The 19,409-nt window shown below is 32.9% G+C and overlaps 3 protein-coding genes and 1 long non-coding RNA gene across 7 annotated transcripts; 2 read left to right on the top strand and 2 right to left on the bottom strand.

Moving 5' to 3' along the window:
* Positions 1-3,335: 3,335 nt before the first annotated feature.
* l(2)34Fc (lethal (2) 34Fc) lies at positions 3,336-4,761 on the bottom strand. 2 transcript variants are annotated; one of them, XM_065307988.1, is made up of 4 exons: positions 4,334-4,761; positions 4,059-4,205; positions 3,699-3,790; positions 3,336-3,619 (listed from the first exon to the last, which is right to left on the bottom strand). In XM_065307988.1, exons 1-4 carry the CDS (start codon positions 4,655-4,657, stop codon positions 3,550-3,552), a joined length of 633 nt encoding a protein of 210 aa, XP_065164060.1. In that variant the 5' UTR covers positions 4,658-4,761; the 3' UTR covers positions 3,336-3,549. The 2 variants fall into 2 exon arrangements, with proteins under 2 accessions (XP_065164060.1, XP_065164061.1); XM_065307989.1 differs by lacking the exon at positions 4,059-4,205 and having other exon boundaries at positions 4,334-4,749.
* A 3,683-nt stretch (positions 4,762-8,444) lies between these two features.
* On the bottom strand, positions 8,445-11,963 carry Pi4KIIalpha (phosphatidylinositol 4-kinase II alpha). Of its 3 annotated transcripts, none has more exons than XM_065306791.1 (5): positions 11,744-11,963; positions 10,055-10,173; positions 9,595-9,795; positions 8,781-9,532; positions 8,445-8,733 (listed from the first exon to the last, which is right to left on the bottom strand). In XM_065306791.1, exons 1-5 carry the CDS (start codon positions 11,961-11,963, stop codon positions 8,640-8,642), a joined length of 1,386 nt encoding a protein of 461 aa, XP_065162863.1. In that variant the 3' UTR covers positions 8,445-8,639. The 3 variants fall into 3 exon arrangements, with proteins under 3 accessions (XP_065162863.1, XP_065162864.1, XP_065162865.1); XM_065306792.1 differs by having other exon boundaries at positions 8,445-8,721; XM_065306793.1 differs by lacking the exon at positions 11,744-11,963 and adding an exon at positions 10,279-10,415.
* LOC135795206 (uncharacterized) lies at positions 10,648-12,141 on the top strand. Its single transcript, XR_010549043.1, has 2 exons — positions 10,648-10,788; positions 11,761-12,141. It is a non-coding gene; the product is annotated as an uncharacterized lncRNA (long non-coding RNA).
* A 501-nt stretch (positions 12,142-12,642) lies between these two features.
* LOC135795205 (stromal cell-derived factor 2) lies at positions 12,643-13,838 on the top strand. The gene is made up of 3 exons (XM_065306794.1): positions 12,643-12,831; positions 12,969-13,331; positions 13,404-13,838. The coding sequence occupies exons 1-3, from the start codon at positions 12,765-12,767 to the stop codon at positions 13,625-13,627; spliced, it is 654 nt and encodes a 217-aa protein (XP_065162866.1). The 5' UTR covers positions 12,643-12,764; the 3' UTR covers positions 13,628-13,838.
* Positions 13,839-19,409: the final 5,571 nt, after the last annotated feature.

The following is a 19,409-nucleotide window of genomic DNA, read 5'->3' as shown; positions in this document are numbered from 1 at the left end:
CCTGTTTCCATTCTTGGTATTATCTGGAAAATACTTAGTCTTTCCTGTCCTGGTCCCTTGAAAATACGCTAGTAAAGTATCTACCTTAGCGCCGCCTCGTGGCTTATTTTTTAAATGGTGGGTAAGCTACACCTGTCAAGCTAATGTTTACACTTTATTATTGAATATATTATCAATAATTAAACATTTAAAAAAAATGTCGACAAAAAAATATTTTTGTTTGTATGCCAATATCATGTTTCTCAGAAACAACTATTTCATCAACTGCAGCATCTGCTGGAGCTGTATTAATTATTGCAGATGAAATTCTTTCCCGTCGTTTTCGCAATCTCTCAGCTCGTAAACCTGCATTAGAATTTCTTTTTTTTTACGTATATTAGAGGAAATATAGTTGGGTGATAAGATTCATTGAGTGGATTGTTAGATTTTTCACCCCCAACAAAATGTGCACTGCAAATTCTGGAATTTTTTCCAGGCTGCCACGGTTTTCCATCACTCCTGCAATCAGAGCTTTACTTATAAAATTGTGACAATAATTGAAATTATTTGTTTGCTATTAAAATTGAATAATCATGTTTAGTGAAAAAGAACTAAATACCCTATTTTTTATAGCCATTTTAGTAATTTATTCACTTTTCATACCGCTGAAGGAATGAGACTGAAGCCGGTCTTCTCTTTCACTCACACAATAAGACTTCTGTCACACCCTACACAGTTTTCGGCCATCATTATGGTATACGTATCAAGTGTAGTAAGTAACGTTTACAGTGGTTAACAACACTTTTGCGATTCATTTTTATATTATAGATTACTATTTTATTCATAATAATAAAATTATTCATTTTAAGTGTATTTGGCACAATTAGTTCAGTTAATTAAATTTTTCATACTGACACACTTATAATAAGTAAGTTACTCTTTGTCTACACTAAAATTTATCTAGAAACTAGAAATAATTTATTTGGCAAAACAACGTTTGCCCGGTTAACTAGTATATATATAACATATGGTACTCAAGGTTTCAGATCTCACTATTTAAGAAATAAGCCACGAGGCGGCGCTAAGGTAGATACTTTACTAGCGTATACGTCTTCACGTTGTAGTGGGTAATAAACGCTTCCCGGTAGTTGATAAAACAGCCAAACACCCGATAGTGAATTAAAATCGCGAATAACATGAAAATATAAAAAAAGAAAATATTAGTTCGCTAAACACTTTGTATAAATATATGTAATTTCTAGATTTTATTTTAAAGTGAATCTGACTAGTTTTTGAATATTGAAAAATAAAAATCAAAACAAAAACATCGCGCGATGTTATTTTATTTGTACACTATTGGCACTATTCTGCCACAAAGTGAACGCTTGAAGAATGTGCAAAGTAAACAAACAACTGATAAGAAGGACGCGAACGCCGTGCACGCCGCGCACGCTTCGCGTAGATCCGTAGATGAAACGCACAATAGATGTGTGTGGGTGTGTGTCTTTTGTGCATGCAAAACTAAATTTTTCACTTTTACCGAAAATGTACTCAATTCACACAAGATATAATCAGACGTAATATGTAATGAAAGACACTTACACGTAATTGCGTTGTGATTTTCACTTGGTAACAACATTTTTCTGCCGAATTCTCAAATTTTTAACTATTTTTCACGAGAGCTGCAACTAAACTGCTTGTAACCGTTAGAGTGACGCGCTTGAGTGCGTGATGCGCAAGTGCAGCGCTCTTCGTCTCTCCCCGCAACCCAAACGAGGACGATCGAGTGGTGTGTATCAACGCCGGTTGATAAGCATGAAAAAGAACTAGATATTAGGATTGCACAATTTACGCATCCCACACGATATTATGCGAATTATCAAAACATGCTCTAAGTTATCCAAAATCTAATTGGATATTCTTGCAAAATACAATTTACTCTACATGATGAAGTAACTCGATATACTCTAGCGTAAAACGTATTGGCTACAGACGATAATAAACGAAATCTAACTCGACCACGCGTAAAAAAACGAAAATCACGCAAATTAAAAAAAGGAAAGATACTTATGAATAATGAAGGGAACTTACTTGTAATAGTATTGTGGAATGAATTGCACTTGGTAGCACTACATTTAGAATATTTGGTACAATTTCGGCAGTTTTTTAAATTAGCTGCATGCTGCACTGACCGTTGCGTACCGAATGACGCTCTTTAGCACGCTTTGCGCAAGTGTGCTATCGTGCGATGTTGCTCTTCGTCTCACCCCGCAACCCGACTTACGCCTATGTGACGAACGGGTAGTGTGAGGCAGCGCTGATAAAAACCTGAATTCGACAAGATGTAAACAAGACAAATGCACAAGTATTGAATAGAATATAATAGAACGTATTCTTTCTCACATTCCAATGTTTTGAATTCACGATAAAAAATCTCTCATGTCTACTCTAATTCGGCGCAAATATAACACAGTCTTTTGAATTAAAATTAAAATTAAATAATTTGAATTATTTTGAATTGTTAAACAATTAATTTAACGTAAAATTAATTATATAAATTAATTAACAGCTTGACCAAGTAGTCAAATATTCAATTTTATTTTTACAACATGTGATATACTACAACACATTTGGCCACAAATATTGCACATATAATATTGTAATGTAATATTCCGTGTTCAGAAAAACTTTATATGAGTTGCAGGCTCAGCTGTTAGATGCAACAAGCACAACTAAAAAGATTTAAGAAGTGAACAGCTGTATTTCCTGAAATAAAAGTGGAATCACAGAAAAATTGTAAATTTAATATCAATTTTAATAAAATCAATATTTCGCGTGCACACACATTTGCGGAGTATTCTTACACCGCTCGACTATCAAATCAATTTCAATGTCGCATGTATCGCATAAAGTCTTATGAACAAGGCTGTTGCCTTACTCAATATACACGCATTACCTGCGCACTACCACCAACAAACAACCTCACCGATGTAAATAAACTTGTGCTGAGACATCACCTGATTTAATTTATTGCAAATACTGCATCCTAGCGTCATCTAGGATCTCTTTAGAATGTTGACATCACATAAACTCGAATGTTGATATCAATGAGATGTTTGTTTGTAGCAGGTATAGAATAGAAGTTTGATATCTGTAGAATATTACTTGCATTGCAACAAAATAAAATAAATTACACGAAATTTAATTCTTATTTCGTATTTGCATCCTAATTCACCATTTATTATTATTATTTTAGCTGTAGTTTCATGAGAAATGCGAAATAAGTTTAATTGAATATCAATTAAACCAATACATAATTAATTTTGCGAAATACCAATTAAATTTAAAACCACCTATTTACAATATTTACAAGTCAATTTATTAAACAAAAAATCAAAAGCACCATTATCAAAAGATTCATAACACTATTATTACAGACAACGAGTATTTGTTCTTCTTTAAAATTAGTATAATAAAACAGTGTTAAGTAAGCTATGTGCACAATGTGTGTAGTTTGAAGACAGAAACAAATAATTTAAAACACCAATTGCGGTGATTTCGAGTTTTTGATTACTCAACGGTAATTTTGGCAGTCGGCTGACGAACCCAGAAGACACCACCATTCTCAGCAACAGTTACACTAAAAACAAAACAAAATATAAATAAAACCAACAAAACCACAATCAAAAAACTTAAAAAATTAATTATTATCAACTTACTAGACAGTATAAGTCTTCTTGACGCCTTTCGGTGGCTTCCAGGTAACGGACACGGATTTTTTGTCATTAGCATTGTTATGCGTCGCCATATTCTGCAATCACAAACGTTCACAGTATGTTAATTTATACAAATCGAAACACATTAAATTTCTAATTCCAGAAACATATTATACTTAGTAAATGTGTCGAAAAAAACCATTAATCATAAAACTTGTTTTATATAGTGTTAAATCACCAGTCAGCCATTTTAAAAACCGAAATATTTATATTGTGGGGGGTGTTATACACATAAATAACAAAAAATAAAAGCAGTGCGAAGTTTCAATGTGTCCAGAATAGTGTTGGTAATGTTTTACGCACATGTTTCGGCTCGCCTCTGAAAAAGACATCGTTGAAATCGACCGGAAACGGAAGCTGATTGAGCAAATGGCTCAGCATGCCCAACCAACGTCTTAACATTAGATCAACGTGTTTGTGTAAAGTGTTATGAGATTGTAAGTGGTGGTCCTGGAAGGTTTCCCAATTGCAAACAAAATTTACAGAAAGAAAGAAAATAAAAGAAAATATTTAAAAAAACAACGAAAAACCAAAACCAATTAAAAATAGAAAAACCATTAATAAAATTAATAAATTACCTTTTCTTTGGTGAAACAATTAATAGTTTTACTATGTCCATCATTGGCAGCAATATCAAAAGTACCAATCGCAGTCTCTCCATCCCTAACCTGTAGTAAATATCCTTTGAAAGGACGTTCACCACTGACGGTAATCTTAGCCTCTCCACCATCACTAATCTTCTCTTTATCAACTGATACTTTATAGCCTGTTTTGGCAAATGGTGAAGACTGTGCGTCTACCGGATGCTTCGGCACCATGTCAACGCAACAGGTCTCCGAACCTCCATTGGAATTGGCATGTACAGCCACACACAGCGTCAACACGAGAGCAGTGAGTTTCATTTTTGGATGTGTACGTCTGTACGGATCAACGTTTGATGCAGTACTGAAGTCTTCCAGCGATATTGGCTTCAATGGTAGACTTTCGAATCGTTATTTTGCACCGGCGACGAATTAAAACTAACTAAACACTAAACTTGGCGTTGCTGGTGGTGGCATGGCGGAGAAAGAGACGTTGATCGCGCAATAGATGGATTTTATAAAAATTACGCGATTGTAAATGTCACTTGTGTTGAAAGGACGACAGTTGAGTTGTTATTAGATTAAGAAATCATAGAAAATAATAAGAATCAAATTAAAACTTAATTTTTGTCATTTTTGTTTTTTCAAGGACAAATAAAGGTTATTTCTGTGTTTTTTAACCAAAATAACCTAAAAATAAAAGGATAATGACTTCTGCTAACTGTATTAATCAATTCATAATTATTCCTGCAGACATTTCGCAAATATTATTTTTCTCTCCTAATTCTAAAGTCCTAGTTCTAAAGTAAAAATTAATTTTTCGCATTTTTGGTTATTCAAGGGCAAATAAAGGTTATTTCTGTGTTTTTTAACCAAAATAACATAAAGATAAAAGGATAATGACTTCTGCTAACTGTGTTAATCAATTCATAAGTATTCCTGCGGACATTTCGCAAATATTATTTTTCTCTCCTAATTCTAAAGTCCTAGTTCTAAAGTAAAAATTAATTTTTGTCATTTTTGGTGATTCAAGGACAAATAAAGGTTATTTCTGTATGTTTTTAACCAAAATAACCTAAAAATAAAAGGATAATGACTTCTGCTAACTGTGTTAATCAATTCATAATTATTCCTGCAGACATTTCGAAAATATTTTTTTTCTCTCCTAATTCCATAGTCCTAGTTCTAAAGTAAAAATTAATTTTTGTCATTTTTGGTTATTCAAGGACAAATAAAGGTTATTTCTGTGTTTTTCAACCAAAATAACCTAAAAATAAAAGGATAATGACTTCTGTTAACTGTGTTAATCAATTCATAATTATTCCTGCAGACATTTCGCAAATATTATGTTTTTTCTCTCCTAATTTAAATAATCCAATATGTATTTAATAAATCAAACACATTTATATAATCCTAAAGTAGAAAAACTTGAATGTGTTCGTCTTCAACGATTTATCGATGATTGCACAATCAAAACTTGTTCTATGCCAAATATGTCAATAAAAAATAGGACACTTCTATGTGTTTTTAAACTTGTATAAAGAAAAAGTGCACACAGAGGTGTATTACACAACTGTAATTAAACATTTGTGACTTAACCTTGTTTGAAGGCTTTTATTAAGGATGACATGTGTTATAGCCATGGCCGCTTGTTGGATTTTAATTGGACTGATGTTAAATCCAGTACTGTGTGTGTTCAGGTGCAAATCATTTGCATTATCAGATAGAAAAGTGTAAAAAGCGAGACATGTTCACCGATCATTTAGCACAGTGTGCTGTGCAGTCAAGACAACTCGTCAAGGTTGTGCAATGACAAGGCAATCAATCTGCATATATAATAATGGGTGCAGTTTGCTAGATTGTGCGTATTTTAATGAATAATAAATGGATTAGTGGAGAATAAAAGTTTCTAGTGCGTTTATGTTTAGATGATTAGAATTGAATTTGTTATTAAGTGTTTGATGTAGTTTATTTATTTGTAAAATAAAGATTGGATTTATTGATTATTTTATTATTTATTGATTGGGTATTAAATAGTACACTCTGTATTTATTAATAACCTAGAGGTAGAGATTAATGTTTAATTCGTACGCAGAATGCAAAACCAGGCTGCGATTTAATTGCTGGTGTTAGCTAAGTGGAATAAAAATATAAAAAAATAAAAATATAAAATTAAAACTGAGAAGTATTATAATTATTGCTTGAGATTACAAGGCATTGTTTTATTTCAATTAAATATTAATAACTTGTGGTTTTGAAAAGTTGTATGGTTATTCTTTGGAATATTTCAATATTATTTTGTTGTAGGCTTTATTTTTAGTTTAAAACCGCATCCTAGCGGCATCTTTGGATGATTTAACTTGTAGTCGGGGAGAGATCACAAAAATTAGTTTGTTTATATTGGAGAGGTGTTTGTTTTCTACCTGTGAGATAAGTAAATGTTGATGTTGAGAAGATTTGTGTGAATTTTAAATAAATGTACGATTTAAGTGCAATATTATTTGAATTACGCGTCAAATTAAACAAAATTTGCTAGTTTGTTAGTTTGCCATTGTTAAAGTTTGTAATTGTTTTTTTTTTTAATATTTGTTTTAATAGAAACACAATTAAACTTTAATTTGAAATAAATTTGATTAAAATTAGCAATTATGAGTCTTAAAATATTTGCGGAATATTGTTGAAGGAATATTCTTACGCCGTTCGACTATCAAATCAATTTCAATGCCGCATGTATCGCTTGTAGTTTTATTAACACGGCTGTTGACTTTAACTCAATGTACACGCACTACCTGCGCACTACCACTAACAAACAACCTCACCGATGTAAATAAACTTGTGCTGAGACATCACCTGATTTAATTTATTGCAAATAGTGCATCCTAGCGTCATCTAGGATTCATTTAAAACGTTGACATCACAAAAACTAGTTTGTTGATATTGGTGAGGTGTTTGTTTTCTACCAGTGAGATAAATAAATGTTGATGTTGGGAAGATTAGTGTAAATTTTTAATAAATGTTCGATTTAAATGCAATATTATTCAGATTATGAGTGAAATTAATCTAAATAGGTTGATTTTCTGTTATTTTCGAATACATTTGTTGATTATTCATTTTGTCGTTACTTTTTTAATTGTTGTTTTACTAGAAACTCAATTTAAGTTTAATTTGAAATAAATTTGATTAAAATTAACAATTGTCAGGGTTAAAATATTTGCGGAATATAGTTAAAGCAATATTCTTATTCTCTTCGACTATCAAATCAATTTCAATGTCGCATGTATCGCTTGAGACTTGTTCACACGGCTGTTGCCTTTTAATTCCATGTACACGCACTACCTGCACACTACCACCAACAAACAACCTCAGCGATGTAAATAAACTTGTGCGGAGACATCACCTGATTTAATTTATTGTAAATAGTGCATCCTAGCGTCATCTACTATTCATTTAGAATGTTCACATCACAAAAACTTGTTTGTTGATATCAGTAAGATGTGAGATGTTTGTTTGAAGCAGGTAGAATTGCATATTGATGTTCCTAGAATATATGCTTCGTTTTGAGTACGATATTATTTGTATTGTGAACAAAATTTAATAAATTACACGAAATTTGATTCATATTGCAAATTTCAGTCATAATTCATCATTTGTTATCATTTTTTTAACACTAGTTTCATTAGAAACGCAAAATATGTTTAATTTTGTACCAATTGCAGTAAAATTACTACTGTCAAAGCCTAAATATTCGAGGAAACATATTGCCGCAATATTTTTATTTCTCTCAACCAGGAAATTCATATCAATATTGAAAGAATCATGTGTACTCACATGGACACGACTCTCACCACTCACTACCACCAATAAAGAATTAAATGCAAATACGTGCATCCTAGCGCCATCTTAGAATGATTTCTAAAAGTCTTCAGTTTCAAGGACACTGCTGGAGTGTGCAATGCAACTTAAGTCAAGCAAAACTTACCAGTAATGCAATTCACACAAGAGACAAAATTGAATCAATCCATTTACAACTAAAAATGTATTCTGAAGAGTTGTAGGATTATTCAGACACTGCAAAAATGAACACAAAATATTTAAAAATCCACCTAGATATTATCTTAGTAGTTATATTTTCCTTATTCAGATAATTAATAATGTTAATAAGTTTCGTTTTACATTGAAAGTTGCTTAGTTGTTTGGTAATATATACAAGTTTTTTGTTTGAAATATACAATCGAAAAGAATGATAAGACTTAATTAAATTAATAATCGAGACGAATTTAGCGCCTAACCACCGGGGCCTTGATTAACACCACGAAAAGAACGGGCTATTCTCCTGGAAGCGTTGTGTAAAACTAAAAAACCTAGGGGTATGGTGACCCTGCGACCTGAAATAAGAGCTAAGTCATAATAAAATCAAAATCCACCCACCAACTGACACACATACCTCTCAATGACAACGCCGGGCATCTGCACCAGCTGCACCGGCGACTTGCCATCCTTGAGCGCCTGAGTCAGGTTCAAAATTTGGCCTCGCATCACAGACATTTGTCGTTCAAAGAGACTCTTATCGAATCCCTTGTCCTGCTTGAACAGCACGTGTAAATCATCACATAAGTCTTGTACAAAATTCATGTCCGCCAGCAGCGGCAGCACGAGGTCGCGGATCTCGCGGCTGAAGGGCACCTTCGCCTGCGGCAACCACGCCCAATGATATGGATACGCCCGCCAGCTATCCGGATGTTTATAGGGGAACGCCAGCCCGTTATCAATCGCAGCGATTTTGATCTCTGGCAACTGCACCATATTCCAATCGGTTGTATCTGTAATTTCCACCTGGGTGCTGCCATTGCCGTTGCTGGTGACGATCGTAGGCTGGTCATATTTAATGAGCCAATTGTCATTTCCACGATCAGTGTTGCGGATGATATAATCCAAGACAACCAGACGCTCGAATTGAAGTTGAAACTTTTGCGACATGCGCGTCGGCAGTGGTTCAACTTCAAATCGCCTCAACCAATAATCGGCGTCTTTAAAACCCTCGACATACAGTTGAAATGATCCGATTTTCGGCGGTAAACCAATGCGGTTGAAACGCACACCCACATTGGGGAATTGTTCCATAATCGAGCGTTTTATGCGCGCTTTTTGCCGGTCTATTCGTGGATAGTGAAACGTTTCCGAAACCAACTTAACAATCTACGATAAAAATTTAAAAGTTTAAGTTAACCTCAATATTTATATGATAAAACTATAATTACTCTAGTTTTGGGCACAATATTTAATTGCAACTTTGTATCGACTAAGGAAGCGGCCGCTTCTGATAGGTAACCTTGATTTGGTATTAAACAGGAACGTCCGAAACAGCAGGGACAGCACAGCTTGTGTATCCACTTCGTCCATTTCGGATTCAGTCTACCGTAGGGTTCCTCGTCTTTGGGTTTGAACACACCGATGATTTTCTAAAAAAAAAAAAAAAATTATTTACCACCAACTTCTTTAAAAATATAAAAACTAAATTTTTAAATTTTAAAATGTGCGTACATCAACCAAGCGTTAAGGAATCAAACAACTTAAGATCCAAACGTCCCCTTGAAGTTCACTTTGTTAACAAATACTCTACGCTTTGCATGAATTCACACGCACGATATTAGATTTCGTACGCGTTGAAATCAATAGCGATGAAAAATTTACATAGAAAATCTAAGCATGAATAATTACGTTATCGACATCTTTGACGAAGTATGAACCACTTGATCCTTGAGATATGCGCTCGGGAAAACGGCCTATATCTATGGCGGCTTCCGCTTTGGATACCAGATCATTGAATATTGGATCATCTGCAAAAAGAAACCGAAAACATTACTTAAACATTCAAAAAAACATCAAAACAACACTTAACATAATTACCACATGGGAAAAACCTATGCAAATAGTACTTTTACCTTTAAAATGATTACACGGCAATAATTCGAAGTGCATACGTGGTGTTGGCGTCGATTTGCGTACACTTGTAACCCGCGCCCGTCGCCAAATAACACGAAAAAAATAAAAACCAAAATACACCACGATGCCAACTCTACCCAGCAGCAGCAGCCACACGCTTATACTAGTATCCAGTCACCACGTTGCAATCTGCGATTACACACAATCGTTCAAACAGTTGCGGTGAGACTGCTGCTGATATTGTTTATTAGCCGATATCAACGACATCAACGACCGAAACGCGAACACAACGTGCGCCGACAGCCGCGGAATGATTCACGACGATTAGTACGCGCGGTGTCGCAGTAACTACCGTACCGCCAGCGAAATACACCTGCATGCGTGTATGTACGTAGTAAAGTCGATAATATTGTAATACGCCGCCGATAATTTTAATGTTAAAATATGCATAACCCGAAACGAATTGCGGAGTATGGAGTATTTCAATGTGCTTACATTGATGTACAAGTGTAAGTACATCAGATTTTACGTAATTTTACGTGAGATTGGTTTATTCAATTAGATTTAATCTAATTGTACACGCGGGGAGACAATAAGTGTACTTGAAAGTTATTGTAAGATAGATTTAAGTGAATATATGGATCAATAAGATTAAAAAAGTGATAAAAATTATGAATTTTGTTGTAAAACGCGTGAAAAAATAATATTTTTTAGTTAATTTATAAATTATTATGATTTTTATATTTATTTACCCCACCACAACATAAATAATACAATAGACAATTATTTTTCGTCTGTTTAATGCAAGTTTTGCAATTAGAATTAAAAATAACGCGAAAGTGAGAATTGTTATTACATTAACTTTTATTTTACTGCTTTTAGAGAAACTTTAACGTGTCAAAACATGTTTGGTGAGACTTAAATGAAGATTTACTTTCAACTAATGTCAATTTTGTTTGTTACGCTTTTTACAACAACAAAAACATTGAAAATAGCAATAATTGAGGTCAGAGATAAAGATTCACTAACTTTAAACGTATTAATAACTCTAACATTTCCTAATAACTGTTTTTAAATGTTATTTATTAAAAGATTTAGTTTTAGTCATGAATAATATCAACTAAAATAAATCCATGACTCAAGGTCACAATTATTGAGCATGATATGTATTTATTTTCTCAATGAGACCACATTAAGCATGATACAGATAACCAATGGCTTTGAAACGCACCAATTGATAATAAATCATTTGTCCCAAGCACAATTGCAACTACTATATTATAATTCATAATTGTAATCATGCAGATATGCCAATAAGTAACCACATATCTCATTCTCATGTGACTTTTGAATATGTATGAATATAGTCTACCTATTTTGCACAAAGCAAAACAAAAAACATAACACTATGACTCATAAAATGATGAAATGTTAAATAAATTGTTAAATACTGAGTACACTCACCAGGAAAATGATTGTAGGACACTTCCGCCGGGCCCAACAACGGCTGAGACTCACGATTGATGCCAGGCGAGTCCAACACTGAGCTGAACACCACCTCTGGTATCAAATGGTCCTCCTCGGAAGAGCCTTCCTCTTCATTTGACAAGGCACTGTGCACCTGACAGTCGACGGCGGTTGCGTTTACCAGAATAGGCACTGTTTCAGTCTCGGTCCCGCTCATCACAAATCGACGACGCCGCGCTCATTTAACAAAATCTTTTTTACTGTCTTCTTGGTCTTCACAACTGAAACAATTCAATTTTAGTTTATATAAATTTTGAAGGTATTTGGTTAATGATTATAGGAGAATATAATGTAGCAATATGTTACCAATTTAAATAAATGATCTCGCAGCGTTATCATGGGTGTAGATTAGAAAAAATTAAGAGTCTGTACTAATTAGTTGTAGTAACCTCACTTATCATGTATCGATTTTTAAAGTTTGATCGTTTTGCTTCGCTGTGTAACACTAATTGACTAGAAGTTCTTGGATTCACCGCGATGAGTTGAATGTTTTGCTGAGTGATTGGGCTTGAGTAACGAATTCCGTTTGCACTCGATGCTGGTGAAATTAAAACTTCGCACTTGTTAATCAACTCATCTTTGTATCACTTCAGCTGGGCTGCCGTCAATGTCGTTGATGTCATTCAGTTTTCACTAGATTTGTTAAGCAAAAAGCCCTAGAAAACACTAAAATAAATTAAAATAATTATTATTTGGTACTTAAAAACACATACTAAACTAAATTTAATATATGCTTTGTTAAAACAGTATATTAATTCATGTTTAAAGTAAATATTTACAGTTTTTACGTAAATTATTTGAAATATTTTAATCGCAGATAGGCAACTTTTTAATCTTTGCAGTATTGTGACAAACTGAAGTCAGACGTGTGTGTTGGACAGTCATCGGTTCATAACTTCACTTAACGTCTTGCTTAAAGCACTTTTTAATCGAGTAATTAATAAAATAAAACTAGAAAATGATCTCTCAACAGTTTGCCCTCATCTTCCTAGGTGTTCTGTTTACTTTATCAACTGAATTACATGGTATGTTCAATAAATTTTACTTTAATTTACTCTTACAAAACAAGCGGCATTGTGTCGCGCTCTCATTGGTTGCATGAGCTGCGTGGCATTTTCAAATCAATTTCCTATATAACACATTTAATTCGATTTTATTACAGCATCCAGACAAAGATATGTCACCTGCGGATCTGTAATCAAGTTAATAAACACAGATCACCGCGTACGGTTGCATTCCCATGATGTCAAATATGGCACTGGCAGTGGACAACAATCAGTCACAGGTACAGAAATCCAAGAAGATGTTAACAGTTACTGGGCAGTCAAAGCAGCTTCTGGTCAGGTGTGCCCTAGAGGGGAAGCAATCAAATGTGGACATAAGATTAGACTAGAACACAGCTCAACAAATAAAAATCTGCACTCACATCATTTCTCTAGTCCACTCAGTGGACATCAAGAAATCAGCGCTTATGGAGACAATGGTGAAGGAGATGTTGGAGATAATTGGGAATTGATATGCTCAGGTAATCATCAACATCATTTCCTATAAATTCCATCACAACAAAAATAAAAATTAAATTTTATTATTAATTTAGGCGAATTTTGGGAGAGAGACGACAGTGTCATGCTGAAACACGTCGACACCGATCAATATCTAGCTGCTACAGGAAGAACATTCGGGCGGCCGATCAACGGACAGATGGAAATCGCCGGTTTGCATTCGACAAGCGGCGCGGTGCATTGGCAAGCCATGGAAGGCATCTACCTACATGCATCTGAGAATATTAAGTCACATTATCAACCACATCATGAACTTTAACATGATTAATAGAACTGTTTTGTTTTTACACTAATTTGGTTTTAACTGCGCTATAAACACACAACTACAATGTGATTCAAGAATTTATTTGTGTAATTACTATCGAAATTTCTGTTTTGCGGCACAAGAAACGTGTGGGATGTTGAATTTTCACAAAATAGTGTTTATGTATATATTATTTCCCAAAGAAAATAAATTAATTGGAAAATTACATGATTTTGAAGTTTTATTTCATAAATTTCTTTGATTTTGTACCAAAACAACAAAAATCAGCTTTAAATCTTTAATAGTTTCTGAGTTGCAACGATTTTTACTTTTTTGAGGTTAGATTAAGCTTTTTCAACACAAAATAAGCATAAATTGCATGAAAATTACATTTTTTAAAGGTTTTGGATAGTTTTCTTTGAATTTACGTTAAATACAACAAAAATCAACTCAATATCTTTAATCATTTTCAAGTTACAATGATTTTTGTGTTTTTTAGGTTAGATTAGGCTTTTCCAGCACCTAATACAGAGTTTTGTATATGTTATTTTCAAATAAAATTATTTAATTGAAAAATTACATCTTTTCCAAGTTTATTTCATAAATATCTTTGATTTTACACTGAAAACAACAAAAATCAACTAAATATCTCAAATAGTTTCCGAGTTACAGCAATTTTTACTTTTTCAAAGTTAGTTTTTAATTAATAACTTCTAATAAACAAAAAATCTTTAGAATGTTTTAATTGTGAGTGTTACGTATGTACAAATACTTCCGAGTAATAAATTAGATTTTTAATTCGAAGTTTGGGTTCCCAAGATACTCGGTGATTTATGAATCGAAGGTGAAAACGTTTGTGCGCGTATGTGCGATAGCTACAGTGGCGAAACGGCATGAAATTGAATATTAGAAAGCGCTGTGTGCGTTATTGGAAGCTGTGCGACTCATCTCATCGCATCGCCTCTTTAATTTCAACGCGACGATGGCATCCGCGATATGTACATCTTTACATACGTCAACATACTTACAAGAAAAATGAAATTTTACATACTGTACTATTGGATATTTATTTACTAGCAAAACACCAACCTGTTTTACTCAGCAGATTCATATTATCATTTAGAAATTGATCCAGCAATACTTTTCCTTTTATATTACTATTTTATACATTCACCTTTAACATTGACAAAGAACTTTTATCGATAAAACGTTTATTATGTGTATAAATATTGAATTCTCTTTAAAATAACACAAAATATGTTTATGTTTAAATATTAAAACAAATAATTTCTTTTTTCTGTGTTTTTTTTGCTTTTTTTTCTAAAATTTTTTCTTCTTTTGCTTTTGTATTTTGTTTGTTTGAATTTTGTTTCTCAGCAATTACCGACATCGCGTAACTGATGCTACAATTGTGTTCTGTGGTGTAAATAAAGCGGCGAAAGAAAACGTTATTGATATATTCACAAAATGTACAAGTACATCGTTAAAGTAGGATATGCCAGCGAACAATACGTACGTAATGTGTTTATTTGTCCAAAATCTTCCTGCTCCCGCACACATTCAGCTTTCTTCATTATGAGGACGCTTCTTATTATCGTAATTAAATTGTTGACGCTGGTTTACAACACATTTTGTTACGCGATGCGTGCGGGACGAAAAAAACACAAATTTAAAAATTAAATCATTCGTACACTAAATATATTACGTAGTTAGTAGTATAATATTCTAAATTTGTTCCTTTCACGCTTGAAACACTGCAATAATATCAATAAATGTTGATAAAGAAGTGGATTAGACCTTGAAGGATGATATTGGGATAAAATTGTTGTTTTGTGCAAAGAATAACTGATAGTTATTTGGTTTGACGCGAGATGTCGCAAGAATGCACTTATTTGCTTAAAATTTTTTGTTTCTTGTGTTAAATGGCAATATTCGTACATTGTAAACAATACACGTTCTGCAGGTATCAACAAACACGACTTACTGATATCAACAAACTAGTTTTTGCATTGTCTCCTTCAATATTGACTACAAAACGTAAAATGTCTCAAGATGACGCTACGATGCACAATTTTACATAACTTCTTATTTATTTATGTTTGTATGGCTGTTTTTTGTCATTCAAATAATAAATGTAAATATAAATGTAAATATTGTCATTCTTTATATCATATTATAACAAACGTAGTTTAATTACACACGTATTACACTTATTACCATCATAATTAGTTTCCTTCCGCATCAGCAATGTCACATCTTTCTAATTCCCGTCTGCTACTATTAAACCCAAGCACAAACATAAAGTTAATACAAATATGAGAGTAAAAACAACTTCTATGCATTACATCTACAGTTTTCCGAATAGGAAGTGAGAAATCGCGAAACGCAATGAATAAACTCTCAAGATTGGATAAATGTGAATAAAATGAGCAAATATAGGTACGTCTAGGAAATTGCGCGTTCGCTTTTCATATATGGAATGTTTATATTTATAGATTCAGTCATTCATTCCATGTTTTTATTCTAATAAATTTCGCTTTACAATGCTAAAAACCGAAAAAATAAAAAAAAATAAAAAATTAACACTTAAAACGTTTACGGCTGTGATTATGCAACCAATTGTACAGCTAATAACACATTGACGTTACCAATCGATCTTGAAATATTACAAACACATATTCGTCGTCTGCCTGCTTGCAGAAGCGCGTGAATTAATGTTAGAAACGCAATTATGTGTGTTGGGATGACTTTTACTTTCCTTCCTCTTCGCCGACTTTCTTCTGCATTTGCAGCTCCTTCACTTTCTGGTATCACGGTCACATCGCGCGTTTATTAATTGTTTCTTCTTCATTTCGTTAATTGTCAAGACAATGCGACTTAAACCAATTTTAAGATGTTCATATTTGCTTAGAACGGTGTGAAAACACTTAAATTAAACACACGTTATACAAATCTTTAATACTTAAGTCAATACAATAAAAAACACCTTTTATTGAGCATTTTTAACAGTGTGAACCTTACCTAAGTTCAAATCCATGTAATTTTAGAGGATAGCGACTTTTAAGTCATCTTAACTTTTGCCTAGGAAGAGATTTCGTTTATTTTTAAATAAAACCAACATGCAGAGTACATTAAGATAATAAACGTTCATGTTCGTGCATATTGTACATTTCTTCATATTCATATTCATATAAATAAAGAGCATGAAGCACATGAAGCACATTTTTAGCTCTCCCACATTTACCTACGGGTATATCTTGGAGAGTTTCGCTGTTTTCATCTCGGCGGTCGTTAGTTCATTCGATTTTATAGTTTCGTCGTGACTTTTCATATAATTTATGCTTCGTGATAAACTTCTTATATTAAACTTGCGGTTTCGTTTTCCTGCGCGTGCGCCGACGAATGAAAACGTTTCTTGTGTTACATTGTGCATTATTAATTCTTTTTTTCGGCAAAATCACAAAATGAAAGTGGTTCTACTCACATATAAACATTTAAACAAAAAATATAATTAGTAATAAATGATATTGTCTATTGTTTCTATTTTGACAGTTTTAAATGTAAAATATATTACAACACATATTTTATTAATGAAATATTTCGTTTCGTATTGTTTTTGCATGCAGTTTCAAAACGCTTTTATTGAAATGCGCTGTGATGTGAAGTAATGAATTGCCGCATTGCAAAAACCGTAATAAATCACATCAATCACATCGAACGAGATGTGCGGCATCCAACGTGCATGATGATGGTTTACTTTGTCTGCCTGTTAGTAGTTGGTTGTGCCTGTTAGAAATGCGCACGATGGAGGAAATCGTAAACGTAATAGTGTAGTACCTATGTTGCATAACTTGCGACGTGTTAAAATCTAAAAAACGCCTTCCTTTCAATTCGAAAATCTTGATTTCGAACAATTTAATGACAAATTGATTTGTACCCAAGTAATCACCATTGAGTTTTTGTTTTAAATTACGCATTTAGTTAAGATGTGGCCTGGGTAAGATGATTTAGGAGGATGGTGATTGTAATGAATAGTTTCGAGTGCGATAAATGATGCATTACGAGAGTTTATTGCTATTAAACTGCTCAATTCTTGTGCTCTTACGTTTATAATCTGCGAAAAGAAAGTATGAATGTTGTTTTTGTTGGTTATAAAGCGGATAATGCATAATTTATTATTATTTCTGCCCTAGGAGTGTAAAAATTTGACATACTTTGTATTTCCGGTTGAATTTGACATGTTTTTGACAATTTTGACATTTTTGACAGCAAACATCAATATAACCTACAAATAAAACTTAGATTTACAATTAATATGACTAAATACGATTTAAAAACATTTTAAAACTATTTTTATATAAATATGTAGAAATACTATGTGTAATTAATGTAAAAAGTGTGTAATTAACTTTTGCACCAGTTATAAAGCGAATAATGCACATTTTATTGTTATTTGCTGCCATAGGACTGAAAAAACTCAACATACTTTGCGTTTCCAGTTGAATCCGACATGTTTTTGACATTTTTGACATTTTTGACAGTTCGCACCAACATAACCTCCAAATAAATCATACATTTACAGTCCACACAACTAAATACGATTGAAAAACATTTTACAACTCTTTTTTATTAAAAATATGTTGAAATACTATGTGAATAATTAAGTGTGTAATTTACCGTTGCACCAATTACGCACATGTTGCAATTCTCATTCTTCCCACGCGGAATATAAATACGATACCGATTTAATAAAAAAAATCCAGCTCCCATTGCTTTTGTTTTCTATTAATCTCGATACGTAATCTTCTCCTATTCGCCTTACTTTGCTACCGAACAACGATCATCGACTATTCGAAATGTTCCTTTTTTTCTTATTGCTTCTGCTGCAAAGCAATAAGATTACATCGCTAACAAACAGAAAAAAAAAACACTGATCTAAACTAAACTACATTTACTTTATTCGTGAGCGTATTTTTTGGCACACGCTTCTCTTTAATCATCTCTCTTTTATCGCTTTCATCGAAAGATGTATGAAGTGTACGATCTCGATCGCGATTGTTGAATTTTTAACCGATCGTTATGATTATGTAAGTCGGCGTTAAGTATTCTTAGCGGTATTTAACGTTTAGCGCCGTTATGTGATGCGCTAATAAGTGGATCATAACTTTTTGCCGTAACAATCGCAATAAAACTGGAGTGCAAATATGTGTTTCATGCATTAAATACTGGAAATAATACTTAATAGATGAATATTAATTTTTTATGTTTTAATTTAACAATAAAACGTTTAAATTATGGTTAGGATTGTTTTTTGGCGCTTTGTTTGACATTTTGACAGTCCAAGAAACAATTTTGCTCGCAGCGCCCTCTTTTACTGTAACAATTGTACTAAAACTCAGTAAAACTAGAATAAAACTGATACTTTTGCTGTCAGCGCCCTCTAAGACTTTGAAAACTACAAATCGGAACTTTTTCGCTAAAAATTGTAACAAAACTTGAATGTAAATATGTTTGTAATACAAAAATACTTAAAATATTAATTAAATTAGACTCACATTAATATTTTATCTTTTAATTGTACAATACAACTTCAAAATTAAGTTTTAGGTTATTACCAATTGTATTTTTGACATTTTGACAGCAAAACTTACACTTCCGCAGTCAGCGCCCTCTATAACGTTACAAAATAAAAATCAGAACTTGTACCATGTCGAAACATGACCGAAACATTTTGAAATCAACAAGAATTGATCAATTGGACATCAAAATAAGAATGCGTGACGATTACTTCCATTAA

This window comes from Atheta coriaria, unplaced genomic scaffold, assembly GCF_025399875.1.
Source record: "Atheta coriaria isolate IRGN ID8LTWV9N9 unplaced genomic scaffold, Caltech_Dcor_3.1 hic_scaffold_7_pilon, whole genome shotgun sequence".
In the NCBI taxonomy this organism is placed as follows: domain Eukaryota; kingdom Metazoa; phylum Arthropoda; class Insecta; order Coleoptera; family Staphylinidae; genus Dalotia; species Dalotia coriaria.
This window is presented reverse-complemented; position numbering and strand designations above follow the sequence as displayed.